The 24,031-nt window shown below is 51.6% G+C and overlaps 1 protein-coding gene across 1 annotated transcript; it reads right to left on the bottom strand.

The window, feature by feature from the left end:
- Positions 1–8,245: 8,245 nt before the first annotated feature.
- Positions 8,246–17,182, bottom strand: MOB3C (MOB kinase activator 3C). The gene is made up of 3 exons (XM_084290956.1): positions 16,738–17,182; positions 11,248–11,450; positions 8,246–8,358 (listed from the first exon to the last, which is right to left on the bottom strand). The coding sequence occupies exons 1-3, from the start codon at positions 17,156–17,158 to the stop codon at positions 8,329–8,331; spliced, it is 654 nt and encodes a 217-aa protein (XP_084147082.1). The 5' UTR covers positions 17,159–17,182; the 3' UTR covers positions 8,246–8,328.
- Positions 17,183–24,031: the final 6,849 nt, after the last annotated feature.

Raw genomic sequence — 24,031 nt, 5'->3', positions numbered from 1 at the left:
CATTTTGAGGCTTGAGGGGGTTTGCTGAGGGAGGGTGTGCGCTTGAGTGTGTCCTCATGGGGGCAGGAGGGCGCCTGCAGGGTCAGGAGGGTTTTGGGGGGGGCCCTCAGGTGTAGGCTGAGGGGGAGGTGGGCGCCATCTTGTGCCATGGCCGCTCACCTGGCCTGGAGGTGAGGGGGACGCTCAGTGACATCCCTGCTGTCCGTCCCCCTGCGGCCGCAGTGCCCATTTCGTCAGGGCACAAGTTGAGGGGCAAGCTGGCTGTTCTCCATGTCTCATCTCTGGGCAAGCATGTGCTTTTACAGCCAAGTCACCCAAGACATCTTCATGAGAAGATGGCTGGGACGGTAGACATGTCTTCCCTGAAGCGTGTTCAGTAATGAGAAGAGCCGTCCTACAGCCCTGTTACAGCTCCTACAGTACGACCGCAAGATGGATGCGGACCACTCAGTGCTGTGTGACAGTCATACCAAGAACTGGTGGTGGAAAAACAGGAATGAGCAATGAAACAACATTCAGCATGTTGCTAAGACAGTACCTTGACAGGAAACACTTTAGTGAATTCAAGAAAGCCAGAGAGGCTTCATGTGTTAGGGCTCCAACAAATATTTGCTCTTATGAAGTCTTAGGGCACAGGAGGGATGAAAACAATAACTTCCTAGAAACTTCTTTATTTGGGATTTTTTTGTTTTGTTTCAGCTTTCCTACAGGGTTGAAACTGTTGTTTAAGTTCATTTCCTTGCCTACTTCCTTTGTCCTGTGCTCTCCACAAGCGTATTACAGAAGCCATTGATTTTTCACAGGTTTTCAGTGTAGCCTCAGGTTCAAGTTAGGGGCCTGCACATCTCAGCAGTCTCTCAGGCAACAAGCAGCAAAGTTCTTTGTTTGCCTTTGGAACAGCATGGCTAAAGCAGAGGGTTTGGGGTTGTGCCTCCTGACACCCAGTAAGCCAGATACACCTTGAAGCAGACTAAGAGGAACGTAAGGAAAAAACACAGTTAAAACAACCAAGAGCTAGGGATAAACCTAATAACTCTGGGACGCACAGAATGAAAGCTCTACGGTAGGCTAGAATTTCAAAAGGACTTTGAGAAATCAATGCTGTACACTTGAACTGCCCCTGCAGATACCAAACACAAACCACCCCTCAAAATTTTATCCATATTCTAGCTTCATTTGCTCATACCCCTTTGGGGATAAACAACAGGATTGTTAGGATGCATTTTTTCATTTTTTCACATTCTCTTGAAAAATTTAGCCAGAAGCTCTATTTCCTCTAGCCACTTCCTTACCTCCCCAGAACTGCTGCCTCTCTTTTTTTATGCCAGTGAAAGATCAATCTCATTTGTGGCAAATACAACTACAGAAAAGGGGCAGCAGTGCAAGAACAATGGGGCAAAGAGAAAAAATGCTATTGAGATGGTTTTCCTACTTTTTAAATAAGTACTACATAGTGATGTTTTTAATTTGGCCAGCTTTATCCCTTTTTAGATTTGGCATTTATATCGCCATTAAATATGTTTGATTGGAAAAACAATCAGGTTTTCTTCTCAGCAGAAACACAAGGCACTAGCTCTGTACAGGAGCAGCAAGAGAAAAAAAGGCTCTCTAATAGCAGCAATCTTGCTTTGGCCCTTCTTTCAGCTTTACAAAGAGAAGCTCAGATCAGCTTCTCAGGTGTTACCTCTCTCTTCCTGAGCCTTTTTTTTTTTAGTGCTATTTTCCACTGTAAGGCTAAGAAGTATCCCTGGCAAAGAAGAGATTTTTTCCATGTCAATGCAGACTGACATTTTGAAAGGTCATTCCCCATTTGGGTGACATTTCAATCCTCCACTCATTGTAATAAACTAAATAAAAAGATGTAAACTTGGAAATGTAGAGTCTGTACTAAAAAAAAAATAAAATAAAATCAGGTCCAACATGAACTCCTGTGCGATACTACTCCCTACCTCGTTTGCAATATCCTATCTTCTCCACAGAATTTCAAAGGCCAGTAGACATACTAGCTTCACTGGGAGACCTATCCCATTTTATTTTGCATTTGCAAAGAACTGGGAACTCACATACAATCTGATACCATATTTCAAGTGGGATGCTAATTGCCACATGGCAAGAGCTTGTAGGAAAGTGCATGGCAAAAAGATATAGCTCTTCCTACCCCCAGAGGGTGGGAAACCACCTCCAAGATGCCATCTGAGGAGAGCAACCTCTTTTGGTTATACTGGCCCAAGACTGTCATCTCTGCTGCCAAATACAGGACCAATAACTTGTTTTTAACAGCGTTTTTCACACAAAGCTATTGAGTCCTGCTAGTGTTGGCTGTTCTAAAATGGCTGAAGAGAAACACCAAATTCATCTCAATCAGTGAATTACAGCTTTATGAGCATCCCAGCACTCTGTGGTTTCAAGCTGTTCATGCAGCTTAGTACCCACAACTCTCAAAGCCACAGCTCAGCAAGTGTAAGGCAAGTTAAGGCACGCTCCACGCTCATGCTGCCTTCTCTGTCAAGGGGGCCAGGAGGGTATACCATGGTTTTAGAAAGCTTCTCACATGGGTTCAGAAGAAACAGCTGAGAAGCAAAAGAGCAGTGCCTCAGACAGCTGAAACCTGAAGGTCCCAGGACAGGATGGAGTGTAATGAAGCTCAATGGCATCTTTGTGGTATCCTCTCACAGGATGAAGGCGTGTTTTGTTCTCCTCACCACACCAGCATGAAAGAGCACATTGTCCTGCAAACAGCACAAGTATTGAAGCTTGGTTTCATAAGGATGCAGCCGTGTGTGTGCTTATGCAGTGCTTTGATATCTAAAAAGAGGCAAATCCAGGTGAAGATTTATCCACAGCTAAACCACTCCTGGCAGCAATTCCCCACCTGGATCTCTGGAGGCCCATCTTGGCTGAGAATGCTCCTCAACCACCTCCATTACGGGAGGGCATTAGTAGTCCTCTCTCCACTAGCTGATCACTTATTTCCACAACACTTAGAAACCCTTTATCCTTGAGGGATTCAGAAGTTATGGCTGAACATCTCCCCGCGTATTCCTTGAACAGAATTGAAGGGTAGTCTGGAAGAGTAGCTCGAGTTGGTGCAAGCACATTCACTCTCTCAGCATCGAGGACTGTCTATGCTCAGAGGAGATGTCAAATACATGTAGTTTATTTTCATATAATTCATCTGGACTGTAATTCCCATCTGTTTCTTGTCACATCGTTCTTCACTGCGTTAAAAGGCTCTATTGAACAGCTTTTTCTGTCTGTAAAAGTAGGCGTCCATTCTCAAAGCAAGATATACGTGCAGTCCTTATTTTTCTGAATCCTTGTTTTTCCGTCCCCTTTGTTACTTGCAAGGTGACCCAGCTGCACAGCACACTTAACCAGAGCAAAAGTCTTAAGTTTCAATCTGGCCTGGTATAAAGCTGTAAAAAAAGGCTTCGGGTTCTCCTTTTCTTGTTTTTAATAGAATAGGCATGGCATTTCTAAGAAATGGTTATGCTTATATTTCAGGGCAAAGTCCTGTGAAAAGTGAAGTAGAAAGCACCTTCTCAAGCAGTGTAATTCGTGTATTAACCACAGTAAAATAAGTAGCTCTTCCACGTGACTTTTCCTTTTATTTTTAATACCTTTTCAATTACGTCTGCTTTTTACCCATGCAGCACACAGCAGAGAAGATAAGGAGACATCTGTGCTGGCTGTAAGGCAAATAAGAAATAATTACCAAAGCTAGTTTTGATTTAGCCCTGTTACATTTGGATCACGGTACTTTGGCCTATGTTTTACTGCAAAAATGATTTTAAGCCTTGACTAGAATTATCCCTCTCTTATCTGCCCACAGCCAAGCACCTAAATCTATATTTAAGCACCTTCAATCTAGTCTAGTCTGGTTTTGAGGACATGGAGCATGTACCATTCCCTCTGCTGTTCAAGGAAGCCGTACAGGCTCCATTTCCCTGAAAATTATACTTCTCATTTAGGCGATTAAACCCAGAGAATGGCTTATGCAATCACATTTGCCAGGATCAAACTGCTGTGTCACTCTTTTGTGGTGAACAGCCCTTCTTTACAGGGAAAAGAAAAAAAAGTGCTGTTTCTTTCAGGAAACCTTATGATTCATGTGTAGCATGGTGTAGATGGTGTGAATTAAAATTGTTGGTATGGATGTTTGTGAACGCCAGGGTGAAACTTGCTTTTCCTATAACCAGCCCCATGAGGACTTCTCACACCTTCACAAGGTGCCAGTCCGCTGCCCGATGGGACAGAGGTCCTGAACTGACTCTATTTAATAGGAAGCCAACGTAAGATGGGATCTGGAAAATTTGTGGTCTGCTGGACACCAGCAAATCAAATTTGCTGGAAACAAGGAGAAAAATGCTTGTTTCTGCTCTACAAGCCAATCATTAGATGGTTACTGCATAGCCCCAAACTCCCTATCTCCCCCAGGCCATACAGCTGTGCACTGCACGGTGGCTTTTGAGACACACACGGCCTGATGCCCGAAGGGAAATAGGGCTGCCAGATGAAAAGGGAAGGGAGATATCAAGCAAATTACAGTGTCTGCAAGCTTGCAACACTGAAGGCGTATTAGACACTCAGGAAGGGCTTACGTGGCCGCTCAGGTCTGGTCTGTCACCTCTCTCCTTGCAGACCTTTTGGAGACGGACGATGAAGTGACCAGTTTGTTAATAAAATAAATAAAAAAGCAAAGACACGGTGACTAAAATAAAGACACAGTGACTAGAAATACCCTGGAAACTCACGTTGTCGCCTCCCCAGCAGTAGCACTGGGCTGGCAGTACTCCTGGCTTCATGCTGCACGCTGTGCTTTTCATCCTCTGCAGCTCCTCGCCTTGCTGCCAGACCCAGCAAGAAGTCTTTGCAAAGATCCCTTTCACAAATCCTTCCATCCATTTCCTAGGCTGTGCAGCCTGGGGGAGCACGGGGAAGCACAAGCCACGTGCTATCCCTTATGCCAGTCCCTTGGACGGCCACTGGAGACACTGAGACCCTGCGAACATCTCAGCTCTTATTCCCTCCAGCACATGTAAGCATGGAGAATCCCGGCACTGCTGGGAAGCTGCAAGATCAGTAAGAGCCAAGGGGCGAAGACCACGAGTGCAGTGCTGGTCCTGGCCTCCAGCCCAGGATGCCTGCAGTGAGTTGTCCTGAGACTGCCAGCTCCTACATACACTCACCTGACAGCCACGACAGCAAAACGCTGCCCTCACTCCGTCATTAGGGCATAGCCCAAAGCAATTGGCAACTGGCCCGGTGGATTTAAAATATTAAATGGCAAAAGATGGGTTTGTGACAGTATGGCTATTCCCAGGTGGGACAGCTTCATTAAAGGTAGTAATAAAATAGCTTTTGGAGGGTTACCCATATGGCAGTGAAGCTTCTCCTTCTAACACAGGCTGAGTAATCATATATGCTGAGGAGTCAGGGATCCTCTGCCCTCCAGACCATGCTTCCTTCTTTTTTATTTATTTATTTTTATTTTATTTTTTTTTTCCTTCAGCCACCTCTACAGGAAGAGACTCTCTCATGCAGGAGACCTCATTTGCTGTTGCTATGATGTTCTACATCAGCGCAGACGTGCAGTAGTCCCCCACGCACCGCTGGCATTTCAGCTGTGACTCAGGGTCTCTTTTCAGCAGGGAGCTGAATGCCACACTCCGGCTTCAAGGTTTTCGCGACACTTGTGAGTCATTTGTCCTTCCCTGACCCGCATGAGGGAATCCAACTGACCAGGCTGTGCTAACAAAGCCATCAGCTGCCAGAAGGGAAAAACTGCACGCATTCAAGAGAGAGACTCTTGCCTCTAGCTGTGGAACTCTCTGCTGGAATCAGCATCTCTCCCTCCTCCAAGAAAGCAATCCAAGAACGGATCTCGTGTCATTAACCCTCCTTTCCCCTTTCAATCCCCAGTGGCTTCATGGTTACCTCCCAGTGTGGACAGATTTTTAACCCTTTGAAACAACAGCTTCTCCTCGGCTCCTTTTTCTCTCTTCCCAAGTCTTCTCTTACAGACTACAAGCTTTCACCAAGAGAGGAAAAGTACCTCAGACCAGATCACATCATGATTGTTATGACCATTCACCCTAGGACCTTCCAGCTCCTTGCTGGAGATGCCACTGGGTCCAGCAACCCCCTACCACCACCCCATTTCCCAACCCCACTGGAGTGGTGGCCAATTCTTCCGTTCTTATGGCTCAGGAACCGCATACCTGTGGAAGACGCAGTGAGCCAAACTCACTGCTGTGCATCACTGGAAAAATACCTTCAGGTGGTATGCTGATAAAAAAAACTGCAAGGGGACGATGCAGACCAGGAACATGAGCCTACACCAGCCACTTTCTGAGATGCAGGCTGTGGGAAAACACCAAGAGCTGAAATTTTCTGCACAATCAGTGAAAAACAGTGGCCAGATCCACTATAGAGATGTTCAAATACTTAAGAACTTTCCTCAGTCCTTTCTCCACAGACCCCTCATGGCATTTACAGCACGCACTAAGGCTCTGCTGCTGGTGGCTGAGCCCCAAACCACTATTCAGCAGCCAGTTACAGAGTTTTCTCCATCATGCACAACTTTTTGCAAAGCTGCCAGTTGCTGAGGTCTCGATGTGGCTCTGAGCTTCATCAGTGCTGCAAGTCCTGGGGGAAATCCACTCTTCGAGTTATCCTGGGTGCTGTTTCATGATGTCATATCTCAGAGAAATTAGGGAAGAGTGAAGCACACGAGGCTTGTTCATGTTTCTTTAATTAGTAACAGAACAAAAACGTTTGGACTTTCAATTATTATTTTACAGTGAAAATATTGCAATGATTTATCGGGTCGTTTCGTGTCCATTTTGCTTCGTTTTATTTCCATGTAAAAATATACATCTGGTACACAAGATTAAAAAAAATAGATTTTCACAACAAAATAAGTGCTTTGAGCACTAAAAATGCATTTGTGCACTTTAGTGTTGGCTTAAATATTTACATTTTCTAGCCACATCCCCTTCCTCCCCCCCAAATGGGCAAATGTTATAAATATCAGCTGGGTCTGGTGTACAAAACTTTCCCAGAAAAAGGCCAGGAAAGACAAACATAAAAACGCCGTGGCTCAGACAATTTAACTCCCTTAAAATTGTAAAAAAAAAATAAAAAAATAAATTTAAAATTAAAAAAAAGACTTCAACTCTTGTCAAAAGAAAATGTCACAGGGAATGGGACACTAGTTAACAGGCACTGCAAGCAGAAGGGGAAGAAGTTTTGGGATGTGATGCCTTTCAGGGGAATAGGGGCACAGACCAGGTAGCAATGGTATGCCTTCTTTTTTGGGCTAGAGAAACTCTGATCAGAAAGGCTTAAGGGGAACCGATCTTGCATTTTTGGACAATCAGGGTAGACGAGATGTCTCTTAAAGTCCTTCCCCACCTGTTTTTCTATGCTATAGTGTTGGACGATGGAAAGAAAACAATTTCTCTAGCCTGCACCTGCTGCTCTGAGCCAAGACAACATGTCAGGAAACACTGTTTGTTTTCTGGCAAGCTTATTTCCCTCTCTTTGTATCACAGTTTCTGAGTTTAGAAAATACTTGTGTGGACTGCGTGATCACAATGGAAAGTCGCTAATTCACTTCCTTTTGTCCCCGGGCCACCTTGCTATTAGTCATGAAGTCCCTGCTGCCAAGCGTGAAAAGTTCCTGGGGAAAAAAAAAAAAAAAGGAAAAAAAAAGGAAAAAAAAAATAAAAAAGGTCCCTTTGGTAAAGCATGGATTAGGTCAGAAGGAGAGACATTCACAGCTCATGATTAAAAACAGGACATTGGCAGCTAACCTCGTGAAGTCAGCTGGGATCAAACCTCAGCAGCTTTGCAGAGCTGACCTCAGATGTTACGACAAACCCCCCGCATCTGGGCAAGGCCACAGGCATGATTCAGCCAAGGTCATACCTGCTTGCAGGGCAGGTATCGCTAACAAAGCAGTTGAAGATAATGTAGCTGAGGACAAAACAAGAGGCAAGTTAGCTGAGGAAATGTTATCACACATGGGATTGGTTTTTAGAGACCAGAGTGTGTATCAGTCAACCCAGCTTGCCCCGTTCTCCAGAAGTCAGTGGCTTTCTAAGACAGTAGCCACATGACAGACTGGGATCTGTTAAAATTTTTAAAATATGTATGCTCAGAGATGTTTAGCAAGCTTGGGATCCAGCTCTGGCCTGAAGAGGCTCTTCCGCAGCGTTCATAGTTCAGTTGAGACTCCCAGGGCAGGTCCTCGGGAGGGGTCCCCCAGCACTCTTGTCCCATCAGGTGCCGAGTGAGCTGGCTGAGTGCGCCCGCCGACATCGCTCAGTGGCAAATCCGTTCTGTCATTTCCTTCTGCATTGGAAGAAAGGGGAAAGAAAAGACAGAACCAGTAAGTGCAGAGACAGCTGACACCGTAGTGCCACACGGGGCAGCCTGGCAGGTAGCCTGCTGCTGGCTCCAAGGGAGCAGGCCGAGCAGGCGGTGCTGCTCCCAGAGCCTCAGGACGCAGAGCTCTCGCTCCAGGAGGTGCCAGCAGCTCACCGAAGGACCTGTGGCCTTGGCAAGGGATCCCACACTGTTATGCAAATGACCTCTAACAGCAGAGGGACACGGGAAGCCTTTAGTGCTGTTTGCTTCGTGTCCCTCTCAGGGGGTCTAGTGCTTTGTGGGACCCCTAAGGCACAGAAGCAGGGCTCCCCGGTTTCATCAGCTCCTCCATCAGCCACTTGGGCCCAAGCGTCCATAGCCAGAGTCCCCTCCTCTCATTGTCACCGCTCTTGTCGCTTGCCAAATGCTTCACCTTCAAATCCTAGGCCTGAGCCATTGGCGCTGGACACAGGGAGGGACAAGATGACAAGAGCAAGCTCTGTTTAGGCTCATAAATGGGGATTTTAGCCAGGATGGAATCATACAGTGCTGGCTGCATTGGGAAGGTGCCCACCTTTCAGCTGGTGGAAGGCCATAGTTATTCTCACCTGAAGGAGCTCGACTTAGTCCACTGAGCGGGAGCGGCAAAGAGAGAGCTTTTCTGCAGCCATCACCCCTGGAAATCCCCAGCACCCTGCCTTGGTACGAGACCAGCTGGGGCTCTGCCAGTGCTGCTGCCCAGTGCCACGACCTGCTGCCTCTTCCCCCAAGTGCACAGCTCCCCTCAGCCCCCATTTCTGCACTTGGCCTTTGCTAAGAGTGAATCACTGCCTGTCACCAGTTCTGCCTTTGCAAAAGATCTCTCTTATCTCGTTTTTGGCTCCTGCAATTCGCTGCTATGAAATCACTTCCTAAAGAAGTTTGACAAAAGTTTGATTGAGACAGCAAAGGGAAATTCAGGCAGAGGCAGTCTTTGAAACCAAGAACCCCTTCATCCCATAATCTCTGTATTTTTTTCAAGCTACTTGGGCCTAACTGGACATTCTCTGGCTGATGAGATGCTGATTTTTCTTTCCTCACCATCCTAAATCTCCAAACTGGGGCTTCCCCAGAATAAAGCCCACATCTGGGCAGCTCCAGCCATAGTACAGCACTCAGACCTGCTGTCCTGCTCCCGCCAAGTCCCCATGTGCTTGGTGGCCCTCCACAGCCACGCACAGGGAACAGGACTCTCCTCTCCCATGGGATTAGTGCAGGCTAACTGGCCAGCTAAGTGCGAGGTGAGGTCAGTCCTCCGGGCTCATGAGGCAGTCAGGAGGAACTCAGCTTCTCAAGGACAGTTCATCTCATCCCAAATGAGAGATGATCAGCTTTCTGCAACCTTTGAGGACTTGCAAAAACAAGATCCTACACTCTTAACTTATAATGAAGGCAGATGCAACGCGCTGTCTGTCCTCACCTGTGTGTCAAACCAGCTGAAGAGTTCTTCAAGACTGAAAAACACCCAGGGGCAGGGCAACAGCCATGGTACAGCCCGGTGAGGAGAGGAGCAAAGCAAGCCACTGACTGCCTGATATTGTGTCTTGGGGGGAAGGAATCGTTACAGAAGCCTGATTTTGTCCCCTTTGGTCTCCTGGTGTTTTCTGGCTGTCCAAGTGCAGCAGTAAGTGCAGCTTTCCCTGTGTGCAGCAGAGAGAAATGTCCTAACCCACTCAGAGTTTGGGCCCAATGCCCAGTTTCAGCCTCCCTGGGGTAACAGGGTGATCAGAATGGCTTTCAATCCTCAAAAGTTGCCCATAAGCTGCAGGAACTTGTCTCCCTGTCCCAAACACAGCACTGCATCCAGGGCACAGCCACCCTCTGGCTGCAGGTCACTCGCTCACACCTACAGCCAGGCATCGCCCGGGGAAAGGAGGTGCCTGAGCCTCCCGCAGGGCTTGGATACCAGCAGTGCAAACCAGGCAATGGGCACACCAAGAAACAAGACAGACCAGAGAGAAACACACCTCATTTCCTTGTAGTTTAACCCTGGTTGCATCATGCTGGAAAATGTGTTCATCTTCGATTCATCCAGACCCATAAATGATCCCGTGCTGCATGAGTCAGTGGCATTGAAAGGCTATTTAGCGATGTCAGCCTCTGCTTTGGCTATTAGTGCTAATTATTTACATTAGCCAGCATCAGCCAAAGCAGATGACACCATCACGGGCTGTGTTTTGATGCTAACGAGGTTTGTCATGAGGGGTGCTGGGGAGGAAGAAGGACACGGGACGCAGCAACGCTGGGCTCCCTATTAATTCTTCTCCCCATCGCGACACATCCTCTCTAGGTCAGACCACACATGACTTTGCCTGTGACACCTTTGCTTGTGTTACAAAAACATGCACATTTTCTGGTTTATGTGCCGGGCCTGTCTTGCTCTTCCTCTGGTGCCCCCAGCCCTGCTTTTTCCAAGGTCTCTGCCTGGCTAATTGCTTCCCGGGGGAGGCTGCAGCAGATCCTGGAGCTCCAGCAAGGCCTCTCTCATTTGGCCTGGATAGCTGCTGTCTGGAGCTGTGTGCCCTGCTGGGGCTCGCCTTCCTCCAGCCTCCTTGTAATTCGCATTTGGAGCTGAAGCCAGGACCTTAGACCATAATAGAAACACTCAAGCCTGAAGAGGAGATCTGGGCTCAGATCTGACCCTAGAAAGCCGCGTGCACACAAGTGCCTGGCAACACTTTGGTGTGCAAATTTCGTTAGAGCTGCCAAGATTTCAGAGGGACACCCTGTTGTGGTGCAGAGACAAAAACCGTGGGTGTGCTTCTGGGTGGCTGAAAGAGCCCACAGAGGGTGACTGCAGGGGGCAGAGCCCAGCCCCACCTGGGGCATCCTTACCAAAGGCTCCAGCTCCCGATGGTCGACCAGGCTGAACTCCCTGATGAAGTAGTAAAAGTGCTTGTAGCAGGTGTTGACGTGAGCCTCGGCACCCATGTTGATGATGCTGTCAAAGTGATGGATGTAGACGTGGACGAAGACACGGAAGAGGCGGGTGAGGATCTTAGTGCAAACCTGCTGGAACTGCTTGGGGAAGGGGACACCTGCAAAGCAGAAGCACGTTGGAAACCGTTTCACCATTTCTGGAAAAAAATGAAAATAAACCCCCCCCACCACCAGGAAAACAAAACAAAACAACAGCCAGAGTGTAAATGTTGCTGCTGTGCTTAACAGGGAGCCATGGGTGAAAGACTCCCTTGGCCAATGCCAAGGTGACAGCTCCAGCAGGGCACTGTGCCATCCAGCTTTCTCCCTTGCCCAATTTCCTCATCGCCCAACCAGCAATTTTCTGCAATTCTGGCAATCTGGGGAGTTTCCCTAGGAGAGAAAATTTCTCATCCAATGTCGGAGGCCACATCTTTCCCTGTCTGGATCCCTCTGTCCTGCCCTTTCCATACAAACCTGTGCAGACCCAGCGCAGCACAAATGTCTTTACCCAAGTCTACGACAGAACAAAACCTGTCTCAGCAGGACGGAAACCTTCCCTGCTCCTCAGAACCGAAACCATGGGTTGTGCTACCTTTCTTCCTCCACACGCCCTCAAACATCACTTCTGATGCATCCACAGAAACAGGTGGGGTTCCAGATTTCCTCCTGAGCCGTGTTTCAAACAATTGTGTCACTAAATCAGGAACAGAGACGCCTGGCTTGGCAATCCTTGCGTAGTCATGCCATTGTGCCTGTATGATGCTCCCTGCTGAAACGTCCTCCCAGGTTGTTCAGGAGCTGGGCCCACCACACTTTACTCTATACTTCTGGCCTTGTCCTGCACAAGGACACAATTTCTTATTCTGCATTTCCACCCTTGCCTAAACACACTACTATCACAGTGAAAATCTCAGAGGTATAACAGGGCCCGTGTCAGCAAGCAAATCTCTAAAGGAAGCCTGGCTTTTGAAACCCCTGCAAATATTTTTTTTGGAACGTGGAAAATGAAACAATTATGATTTGTTTTCCTAACGGTTCTTCCTCTCCCCTGAGCAATTCAATGCAAATCTGCAACAAGAAAATTAAATCCTCCCTTCCCGCAGCTGTACCTACCTCCTCCCCGAGCTTCTTACTAATACAGCACTTAACCTCTTAAAAATCTTCCCAAATAATCTCCGCTCAACTGTGGCCAGCTCACGCATGATGCTGCGGAAAGCATCAGCAAATCTCTCGGCTAAAAAAAAAAAAAACACAATAAAAATGGTAATTTGAGTCTTCCTCATCAGCCCCGCTAGGCAATTAACTTGTTTTTTTCCCACTGGCTCCTGGCAGTTTTGTTTGCCAGCAGCAGTGCCGTGCCCCTCTTCTCGTGGGGATCTGCTTCTGCCCTCACCCCCTGACCGTGGAGCTCTCCCTGCCTGCTGTGTGCTGAGGCAGGGAGCATGGAGCAGACCTCTGGGCTTCCCTGCCATCAGGAAGGGCATTGTGCTTTAGCAAAGGCTTCACTGGGGCTTTTTGCACTGAGTGAGAATTTGCTAAGCAAATAAAAGCCCTAATCACCCGGATAGGGGCAGGGACAAGCCATTAGGGTGGCCCCTGCGGAGCACACCTTTGAGGAACCAGTCGAGAAATATTTCTTTTAAAAAAGAAAAATCCATCAGAGCGAGTCATTTCGGATGAACGCAGGTTCCCAGAAGCCAGCTGGGAAACACAGGCTGTTCTGAACAGAACGGGCTCAGACTGCCAGGGCTGATGGCATCTGGTCCTGATACTGCTGTTGGAGGATCCACCTCCAGAGCTGCCAGGTGGCTTTCCTCTGCCTTTGTCCTGAGGTTAGCCAGGAACTCTCTTGTCCTATAAACCAGCTGCCAGCAACATCTTCGTGCACAGGCTGGAGAGCTGGAGGGGCAGACACATCCAGCTCCAACCTGGGTTCTCCAAAAGCATCTCTTGCATCAGGGAACAGAGATTTAGCACAAAGCTTGTGGCTGACAGCCACTGTGGGAGCTGCTGAGCTATCACACTCCGAATGATGCCTGCAGAGAGAGCATCGGGCTGCCAAGAGCTCGAGGTACCCTCCTGGGCTACCCCACCACTGTGGCTTCCCATGAACCCAGCAGCACCATCAGCTCCCGAGCTGGGCTGCTCTTCCTTGTGTCCATCACAAGGTGTCAGTGTCAGGCTGTCCTCTCCGGGCACCGCCAGGCTGCCGTGCTGGCTGGCTGTCACCCATGGACTTCAGCAGGTCACCTCGTCGTGACACCGCCACCTGCTACGGTCCTTTGGGCCCAGGGATTTTGAGGGTTGGGTTCTGGCTCCTTCTCCCCGCATCTCTCCGCTTGCAGAAATGGCCCTAGCAGGACCCGAGCGGGGAAACGGAGAGCATCAGACGTGCTGGAAGGCAGGGCAAGGGCTGTAAACGCAGCAGCAGGTACGATTTCATCGCTGCCAGCAGCGTGACTCACCGCCCTGACACGAATCAGCAGCTTCGGTTATTCCTGGATGTTTTCCTTGAAACCCCACGATGTGATTTAATGCTCCGAGGAGTCTGTTTTCCACCCTCTGCGCCGATTGCTTCAAAACATAAGGAAGCCGTGTGGGACCGCGAGGAAAAGGAAATGAGGATGAGAGGCAACGAAGCGCCTGCGCTTACAGGAAGGGAAGGCGGATGGGTCTTGGACCCTTCCTGCCATCTCTCCCTTCCTCAGCCCTTGTGCACCAGCCAATTCCATTTTTTCATGATGAATCAGTAATGTGAAACTATTTTGCTTCTTGGCAGTCGTATTTTTTCCTCTCCAAGAGCAGTAATTCAGTGAACGACGTGATGAATTATCGTCGTTAATATTATTGCTAAAAATCCATTTTGGCCGCTGGATGGTTCGGTGATTCATCTTTTCCTAAAAATACGTCTTTAAAGCTCCTTTGAAACTAACAGCACGGTGGCAGCTGCAAGCTGCTGTGGCATTAATTCGGGAAGAAAGAAGGGAGAAAATAAAAGGCAAATTGTGTAAAAAATAGCTAGCTGAGAAAAATGCAACAATTAGCCAAATTCTGAACATTTTTCTCCTGTTGTTACAGGGAGAAAGGACGGGATAATTATGCATCAAGTTTTCTCTGCTTTTTGTCATTGTTTTGGGAATACGCTTGCATGGCAGGGTTGGGCTTGGGAGAGCTTTCCAAGAACAGCCCCAGAGCCTCCTGTGAGCGATGCTCCTGGCAGCCAAGGGCAGGGCTGGCAGAGAGCGCAGGCGCTGCCGCCGCTGCTTTTGGTCCAAGCCTCACGTCCATGCTGCTTTAAAAACGGAGATGTCTCGGCACACGGGGCAGTGTGGGCATGGGACAGGTGGCCCTGCAAACCCTCCAAGTTTGGGTTTTCACCATGGGCAGGTTCTCGGTGAACATGAAATGTGATTTACCCAGCTATCAGCAGGCACCATGGGGCAGGGCGATGACCAGAAGGAGCCGATATTTTCCCAGTGGTAACTCGCTCATGAAGAAATCTACTGACATAGCTTTACCAGCTGGTAAAAATAAGCCTGTAGAATCACTTATTCTAATCCCTGCATGGGAACAATGCTTATTCTGCATTTAATTTTTTTTTTATTTTTTTTTTCAGGCCAGCTATGTTGGTTGGGAGAACGGAAACAGAGCGCTAAGCGCATGTTAACTGATCCGGGTGGGCTGGGAGAGCTGGAGGTGATTTATGGCAGCCAGGCTCACCCCAGCCAGGAAACTGTCTCATCATGGCAGACAGGTTTCCTTCCAGAGGGAGGATTTACACAGCAAAGCCTTTCAGTGGGACTGAGCCCTGCAGTAGACTTCCCTGTGGACAGGGAAGATGCAGCATCTCCTCCACCCTCACCATCTCCTTTCATTTCCAGCTGAGCCTCCAAGCCCAGGATGAAGGAGCCCCCCAGTCAGAGGAGCCTCTCTCCTAACTGCAAGCAGAGCCCGTGCAGCCGGGTCAGACCGGGCGCCCCATCCCACAAGGCTGAAATTAAGATTTTGGCAAGCCAAGCCTCCATGTGCTGCCTCTCTCCTGCTTGCACAGAGCTGTCACCCCTGCAAGCCTCATAGCCCAGAGGGGCAGAGGCTTTCCCCAAAAAAGCAGCAGCACGTGCCTAGATGCTCCAGCACAGCCAAACGGGGCTGTGAGAATTACTGGCAGCCAGAAATCCCACACAGACCATTTTCTTCGATGTTTCCAAGGCTTTTTCAGCATATTAATAAAAATCCTAAGAACAACTGCAGTGGTTTCGTCCAGCTCTGTCGGCTGTGCTGCTTGGGGAAACAGACTTGCAAAGCCCTGCATTTCGCCCTAAGATCCCTAAAGCTTCCTTTCCATTCAAGTGGCTTTGGATTTTTTTCTGGAAAGCAACCTCTCCCGGGCAGCAACTGAGACTCTGGCAGCCAGGTCTGGTGCAAATGACCCAGGGAAACAAGAGATCCCGTGGGACAGAGCAGAACAGAAAAGTTCAGTGGGAAGGGACCTACAAAGACCATCGCGTCCAACTGCCTGACCACTTCAGAGCTAACCAAAAGCTGAAGCATGTTATTAAAGACATTATCCAAGTGCCTCTTGAACACTGGCAGGGCGAGAGCTTATTTATAGACCTTTTCTGCTCCATGAAGATGGCAGGAAACAACCAGAGCAGCCCCTCAGCAAACGGAAGAGGTGGTAGATGTCTTTCACCAGCACCCAGCAGCCAGCACACCAGCTCCAGCCCCTGCACATCTCCCCAAATGAGAAAGCAGCTCAGCAGCAGAGCCAATATCAGCTGCCAAACACAGCAGGTCAGCAGCAGAGGGGTTATTTCGCGTGCTGCTTTTGCCTTTGGCAGCCGCTGCAAGCTCTTAAGGCCAAACTTTTTGCAAGGTTGCATCATATGCAGGGGGTGAGCAGCTGGAAAGGCCGGATCCCCGGTCAGGCCTCTGCTCTGGAGACGCCTTAGCTAAACAGCACGATGAGGTGTATCGTCAGGGCTGGGATGAATTAGCAGGGGTGGAAAGGAGCTGAGAAGTGACGCAGCAAGGCAGGACAAAGGCCAGACCTTGGGAGCGTGAACCTGCTTAGAAAAGCAGAAAGAATTGGAGCTGGTCCATCAAGACAAAACGGACAAGATGGTGCGGGGGTGGGCTGACCACCTCCAAACAGCCTCGCTGCTCAGCTCCTCGAGGATGGGTGAGCAGACAGCCTACCAGCCCTCGTTTCTCAGAATCACAGCATAGATGGAAAAAACAAAAGCACAGAAGAAGAGAATATTTTTTCCTGCAAACAGAATGAGGAACCCCAATCTCTTGGGATTGCTAAATTCAGCACCACCCGGAGGTTTGCAGTGATGGCTTGGGAACCCGCACTGGTTACAAGCAGAGCCCTGCTGTGAGGAACCACGGCCCACTCACCTATCCTGGTGGGGAAGATGTCCTCGTTGTTGATGAGCATCTCGATCCAGTCCATCAGCATGCACATGTACTGCGGGGCCGACAGCTTGGTCGGCTTCTTGTACTTGCTATCGTCCTGCCAGCGGTACTCGTACTTGAGCCCGCCCGACATGATGGGGCAGCTCCTCTCGGTGCAGTACTCCGACATGGTGCCGTAGATGAGGTTGATGCGGTTGAAGAAGTCCACCACGTGCACGGCGATCCAGTCGTTGATGCTCTCGCCGGGAGGCAGCTGCACCACCGTCCTCAGGTCCAGCCCGGATTTGAGGGAGGCCTGGGCTTTCTTGTAGAGCTCGAAGCGCTGGGTGCCGGGCTCGAACTTCTTGCGGGGCCGAAACGTTTTGTCTTTGTTGAAGACTTGCTTGAGACACAGTGCCATCATGGGCTGGGCCGGCCAGGGTGAGGGCAGCGGAGTCAAAGCCACGGATCTTCAGGGATGGAGGTTTCTGGGAGGAGAAGGACACGGATTTTGGTTATGCACAGAGCTGTGTGCGTGCGCCTCGCAGGGACGAGCTAGCGCCGGGATGCTGCTGGCCCCACAACGGCAGCAGTGAGGAGCCAGCCAGCCTCTTATCTCCGGGCCTTTATCTGTAAATATTGCCATCAAACAAAAAATGTGATATCAGTGGTGTTCACCAACCCCAGCAGCCCCAACCTGGCGTCTTTTATCCCCTCCTGGCAAAGGAGACGTGCCTCTTTCCCAGGGATTTCGCAGCTCCCAAAAATAGCTGCGAGCCAGCCCTGCGGACAACGCTGCGACCGCAGCTGGCTGCTGGTTCACACAGCCCCAGCGCCCGGCTCAACGGGAAGAGGGGGGATTTTTGTTGTTGTTCAGCCCCGTGTATTTGTTCGGAAGAACAAAACCCGCATCCGAAGAAGGGAAACAAACAGCAGCCGAGCGCGCCGGTGCCAGGATGCGGCCGTGCCGACGCACAATGCGCACGGGAGCTGGGGCTCCCACAGCTCCCCACGCTTCTCCAGCCTCGCAGCACCCCGGGGACAGGGGACGAGGTCTGGAAGTCACCACTCTGAGCTCATCCCTTCCTGCCGGCCTGGGGTGGCCAGCACGGAGCAGGTCTGCAGCGTTTCCCTTTTTTCCTTCCTGAAGCTCCGCTGGAAATCCCGCCTGCTCCGGAGTGTCCTGGACGGGCTGAGAAGCACTCGTGGGTCTGCCTGGAGTTCCCTGTGTGCCTCGTCAGGGTTGTTAACAGGAGGCCCCAGTGTGCCAAATGCTTTGCTGGGGCTTGGGGAGGAAAAAAAATCCCCAGACGGCCTCCCCCAGAGAGGAGGAGGTGGAGAAAGAGTTAAAAATATCAATCTGTTCACGGAAAGGGGAAGTGACTTACCCAGAGTCACGAGCAGGAGGGAATGGTGGCCAAGCAAGGCTTGGGTGCACATTCAGCGTTAAAAAGACATCTTTTAGCCAAAAGCTTGCTGTGTAAACTCAATGTTTTGTTAACTCAGTCCCAAGCCACAGGCAAATCCTATTTAACCCAGCAGAGATCAGCCATCTGTCTGGCAAGGGAAGCCCTGTGCTCCCCCAGAGCCCACCCCAGGGGCATCCCTGGGTGCAGGATCTGCCCTGAGGGGGTTTCTACACCGCAGCCACACGGCTGCAAGGGGAAAGCCCTGCTGTGGGTGCCTCCAGAGGCTGGTGGGGACGAGCCGCAGCCTTTCCCACACATGCAGCAATGCTTTGTCACCATCACAGAGCTTGTGGCATGCTGGCACCACGCCCTGCCATACCCTGCTGTACCCAGCCCCAAAACTTGTGTTTTTAGGTGATTTTTGCCCCATGCCATCATGCAATGGCTTAATACTACGGTGTCTGCAGGTGATTTTCCCCCACACAGGCCCCATGCCCAATTTAAAAAAAAAACAAAAAACAAAAAACAAGGGAAGAACCCTGCTCAGCACCTGCTGGAGGTTTTCCTGCATCTTTTGGGGATGGGCAGCAATGAGGGAGCACCACGCGCCGCTGCCCAAGCGCTGGGAGCAGCCCCCTCCCGAGCTCGCAGGCAGCCGGGCACAGCTGGGTGACGCGGGTGGGTTTGCTCTCGGGGTCCCTGCCAGCATCGCTACTGAATTACCGAGTCACTCAAAGGCCTCGTGAATCCTTACCGGAATCGGGGAGAAAACTTCTTCTCCAGAAATCCGATTTAACACAAAGCCAACAGCACATCCTGGGATTTACGACTGAAAGGAGCGGGGAGAGGCACCGGGCCAAGAGCCGGCTTCTTTCCCAACCTCGCTCCAAGGCTTCCCCTGCTCGGCGGGCAGGAAAAGACTCGAGAGGCACAGGGAAGGAGCAGCAGGGAGGCCAGGGCCGGGGCTTTAAACACCCAGTGCAGCCCTTCAATGGGGACACTGGGCAAGAGAGCAGCCTGTTGGAAGCGGCCCCAGCCTCGGGCTGCTTGCAGGACCAGCTTTTCCCACTCCCTGCCTTCAACCTGGAGCAGCGGAGCACGAGGCAGCGCTAACGGGATGCCCATTTGGGGAGATCCTAAAGCCGTGCCCCAGCAGGCTGAGGCAGCAACGTGACGGTGCACGTCCCGCTGCCGTCGGTGCCCAGGGGGCCTGGCGTGGTGCCGGGCAGCCCCCAGTTCCCACGTGCGAAATCAAAGCTTGCCCCCGGGCTCTCCAGGCACGGCTGCCCTGCGATTCCCACAGCAGGGTGGTGCCGGCACCCCGCATGTCCCGTCCTGAATCACCTGCAAATCCTCCAGAGCGAGATGTTCGGGGTTTCGGTGGTGGTCCCATGCCCCCCATATCCTCACCGCTGCGTGCTCACATCCTCGGTGCCTGCCCCATCCACCTGCCCGAAATGGCCTCGTTTTTTGCAGGGGTTGGTTTAACACCCAGTGAAACCCTTCCACTGCTCCAAAGGCTGCTGGTTTCAGCCGTGCCCCTGATTTTACCAGATCAGGAGAGAAACTTGTAGGGTTTAGTGAAAGCCAAGTCGGTGCAGGGTGAAGCTGCAGGGGTGCGGCAGGGCTGTGGGGCTGCAGCAGGCTGGGACGTGCAAAATCCTGGTTTCCTAGAGGGCTGGCAGGGCCAGGAGAGAAAGGAAATGAACTGGATGGGGGGAAACAAGTTCAGGGTCAGGATCAGCCCTTAGTTTCGGATTTGGGGAGGATACTTTTCCTTTTTTTTTTCCTTTAAATCACTTGAAAACCACAGAAGAGCACTGCCAGACAAAGGCTTTGTTTTAAATTAAGAACAACACCAAACGGGCTGTTTAGAAACTGGCAAAACAAAAGGGGGAAAAAAAGGCAAAACAGAAGGGAGGGGAGCTTCCTCTGCCCACCGCAAACAATCCCGTGCTCCCAGCAAGGCCACCAGTGCAGGCCGGCATCTCTGACCCCAAACCAGCTCAAATCCCAAAACCAGCAGGGGCTGACAGATGAGGACTGGGCTCTGGTGGAGACAGTGCCGCGCTCCCTGCCTCAGTTTCCCTACTTTCAAAACTCATCTCCCTCCTCTCCCTTTATATTTAGGGCTGTAAAGTCAATGACTTGGCTTCGGGGGGGGGGAAAGTTCTTTGCGAGTGCCCCCGGGACGTAGCAGTGCTTATTTTTGACCGGGGTCGGGAATAACAAGGGGGAGGAAGGCGCCGGCAGCGGCACCTCCAGCTGGCAGCGGGCCTGGTGCCTGCGCCAGCCCTGGACGTGGCCCCAGACGCTGACACACGCACACAGGCATCCGAAACCGCCCGGCAGCAGCCTCCGCGAGGCCCTGAGCCCACCAAGCCCCACGTAGCAGGGCTCCCGTGAAACCTGCCGGCTCCACGTGTCCCCCCTCTGCTTCCCCTGGTGGATTTTGGCCTTAGGCCGCTCCGTCAGGGCAAAAATTCCCCTCCTGCCACTGTCCTGCATGGCGGGGCCGGCGCTAGCCCAGACACCAGCCTGAGCCCCCAGATGGCCTCCAGACGGCCGGCCTGACCAGCTGCCTGCTGGCAAAGGGGCTCGGATGTGTTTTTTGCTGCTCAGGGCTGTGTTATGGTCTGCATCCCGACCCCACAGCTCCCCACGAGCACCAGAGAAGCCCTGTTGCAAAGCTCAACCTGTCCTGGAGCACCTGCAGCTGGGGTTTCTTTGTGGGGAACTTGGAGGTGCACCAAAAAGGCCCCGAAGGCTGAGCTGCCTCCCCTAAGCATCCCTATCAGCAGCTCAGACCCCGTCCCATCAGGGGCTGTGGGCAGGCAGTGCTCCCAAAGGAGGTTTTGCAGCTCTCCCCATGGCCGCGTCTGGTTTTAAAGGAGGGGCAGTGCCGGAGGAAGGTGCTGGGGGCACGGCCTCGGGCCTCTGGCCCCGCTCCCTCTCCCCGGGCTTCCTGCTGGAGCCAAGCCCCAGCTGGGCCGTCCGTGAGAAACGGGGTTATTGGCTGCCGATCCCAAATATAACCCAAACGCTGGAAAATTCCAGGAGACGAGCCAAGACAAGATGCCGGGAAGGGGATCGAGGGCCAGCACGCCAGACAGCAGGGCTGTGGAGAGCCGGGGGCTGGAGGCAGGGTCCCACCAGCCCCAAACGCCAGGCACAGCTCCTGGTGCTGCCGAGCCCTGTGAGAGGCACGAGCATCATTTAGGGCAGTCCCCAGCAACTATTTTTGAAGGCCCCATCTCCCAAAGGCAGCGGGGCTCTGCTCTCTGTGCCGGTACTTCCCTCAGCTCTGCTGACACTCGGAAATCCCCACTTGGTGAAAACCAACGTGGTTTCCAGGAACAGAACCACTCACATCTCTGCTCACCCCCAGACCAGCCTCGCTGTCCCCTCTGAGTCCCCGACCCCAGAAAACCAAGCCCCACCTCTCTGTGCTGCAGGTGGCACATCCAGCTCGCTTTGGGGTGATGCTGTTTGGGGGTACCTCACTCCTGGGGCTGGGATTTTGCTGCAGCCACCAGTGACTTGCTCGGAGCCCTGTGGCACCCAGGGAGGTCAGTCCCATGGGGTGATCCCCCCACCATCACAGCCACAATCCCAAATGCCAGGAACTCCGGCGGGACACACGCCAGCGGCTGGAAGCACATCCTCACCGCTCGCCCTGCCCCAGCTCCCCCTGCCCTCCCTTGGACACGGACAAAGCCACTTCCAGGACCGTCCCCACCGGGCTGTGGGGTGTCCACCCGCACCGTGGGCTCCCCCCATGCCCCACACACCCCCAGGCTCCCCAGCCCAGCACCATCCCACACCTCAGGCACAGGACCCCTCGGTTTTCACACACTCACAGCCCAGCTGAGACACCGGCAGTGTGGGGAAGAGTCTCCGCAGGCTCCCGTGTCTCAGCCGGGTAGGGGGGGCTCGTTTCTCCCCAGGGTTTGCCCTCCCTGCCTTGGAAACACCCCAGGAGCATCCTTGGGGGTGTGGGGGACACAGCACCGGGACGTTGGTGCTGCTCCTCTCCCCAGCCCAGCACTCACCTCATCCCCGGCACGCCCAGCCGCCAGCACACGATCCCGCTGTGCTTGCTGCTCTCTTGCTAGGGAAAAAAAAATAATAATAAAAAAAATAATAAAAAATAATTAAATAAGCCGATTCAAAACAAAAGCCCAGCGCCCGCCGGGATGCCCCACGGCGGGAGGAGCGGCCGCACGCCGATGTTGGCCGGGCTCTCGTCGCAGAAAGCGGGGCCGAGGGTTTTTGTGCCGCCGCTGATGTCACATCCTGACCCTGCCGAGCCGCAGCTGTCCCCGGGCCCCGCGGCCCCCCCGGCTCCACCAGCAGCTCCCACTCATGCACACACAGCCACACGCACGTCTGGGCAAATGCAGGCGCATCCCTCCCCGCTTTGCACCCCAAAAATCTGCCAAAGGGGGAAAGCGCCGGGACGAGCTGGGCGCCTCCCAAGGAAAAAAAAAAAAAAAAAAAAAAAAAAAAAAGAGAGAAGAAAGAAGCAGAAGAACAAAAGGCAAGAAAGCCTTCGGCTTCAGACAGGACTTACTTTTGTTAGTCTGAGAGGTGGGGAGAGTTATGAAGTGTGTTGAGATGTTTCAGTGCCGCTTGAGCCAGCGCGGTGGGCACGGCAGGAGTGGCGTGGGACGGTTTGGCACGGCCAGGGCTGCAGGAGGAGCACGGCTGGCTTCAGCTCCGGCTGCCTGAACAGGGATATAAAACACCTAGCACAGGTCTGGCATGAAGCTGGCAGGTGTTTGAGGGGGACAGGAGGCAGCTGAGCGGTGCTGGTGTCCCAAATCCCCATCCCCGATCCCCTCCTCCTCCCCGGGGAGCAGCGCTGGGGCCCCGCTGAGTTGCAGGTGCTTCCAAGTTGTATTTTTAATTACATTTTCAACGTACTACAGCAATTGGTTTGTTTGTTTGTTTGCTGTTCTTTTTTCTTTTTTCTTTTTTTTTCCTTTTTTTTGGGGGGGAAGTGGCACTAATAGGGTTTCTTCCCACTCTGGGATGCTCCTGCTGCTGCTGCAATAGGATGGGAGAACCCTGGTGCTGTGGATGTTTGCATGAAGGGGGAGGGTGTAGGATGGGGGCTTTGCCTGTTGCTCCTGAGGATTTAGCTTTTTTTTTTTTTTTTTTTTTTTTTTTTGCTTTTTTTGCTTTTTTTTTTTTTTCCTCATTCAGAGGCTTCACAGCTGTGGGTGATGCCAGGGTTTGCCCTGGAGCCACGAGGTTCAGAGACAATCCTTAAAAATAAAGCCACCTACCTGGTGATGACAAATGTCCCCGATCAGCCAGCAGGGACGTGGCTGAAGGGCACATTGTGGCCAGGTGATGGGGTGGGGACACACCAAGGACATGCAGGACTCACCTGTGCTTGGGATCTGGCCCCAGGCAGGACCACGGAGCTGGCACCCATCGCAATGTGAGGCAGCTGAGGTGTTGCAGCTGCAGCACGTTTCTGCAGAAAAGATAAAATCAGGAGGTGAAACAACCTGCACGCTCAGAGCTGGGGTTGGAGGGAACCACAGGGCACCGCAGCCTTGCAAAGGGGAAAATATAACCATGAATAATTAAACGTAAAACAAGAGAGCTGTCAGATCTATCTGTCCAGCTTGCTTGTGATCATCAGCTCACCCAATACAACAGCTCCACGTTTGTGCCCTCTCCAGTGCCCCGGGATGTTTTATGGAGGCAGGGCCAGTGCTCTCGTGGTCAGGGCCAGTGGTTTCGGGTTAAAGCAACACCATCAAAATCAGCTGGGCAGGCTCTTCCTGGTAGCTGGCAAACCAGCCCTGCCTCTTGCTTCAGTGAGTTCATGCAATAGCAAAATCTTTTAGTTTTTCCTTTTGCTGAGCACCGTG

This window comes from Netta rufina, assembly GCF_964035555.1.
Source record: "Netta rufina genome assembly, chromosome: 8".
In the NCBI taxonomy this organism is placed as follows: Eukaryota; Metazoa; Chordata; class Aves; order Anseriformes; family Anatidae; genus Netta; species Netta rufina.
The sequence above is the reverse complement of the archived record's forward strand: the minus strand, read 5'-3'. Positions and strand labels throughout refer to the sequence as shown.

Bases quoted from the DNA above. Each gene is read 5' to 3' on its own strand.
- MOB3C (XM_084290956.1), bottom strand. From the start codon at position 17,158: ATGATGGCACTGTGTCTCAAGCAAGTCTTCAACAAAGACAAAACGTTT. The intron at 11,451-16,737 runs GTGAGTGGGCCG...TCTGCTTTGCAG, and splicing joins CATCTTCCCCACCAGGATAG to GTGTCCCCTTCCCCAAGCAG. The intron at 8,359-11,247 runs GTAAGGATGCCC...CTTCCAATGCAG, and splicing joins ATCGGGAGCTGGAGCCTTTG to AAGGAAATGACAGAACGGAT.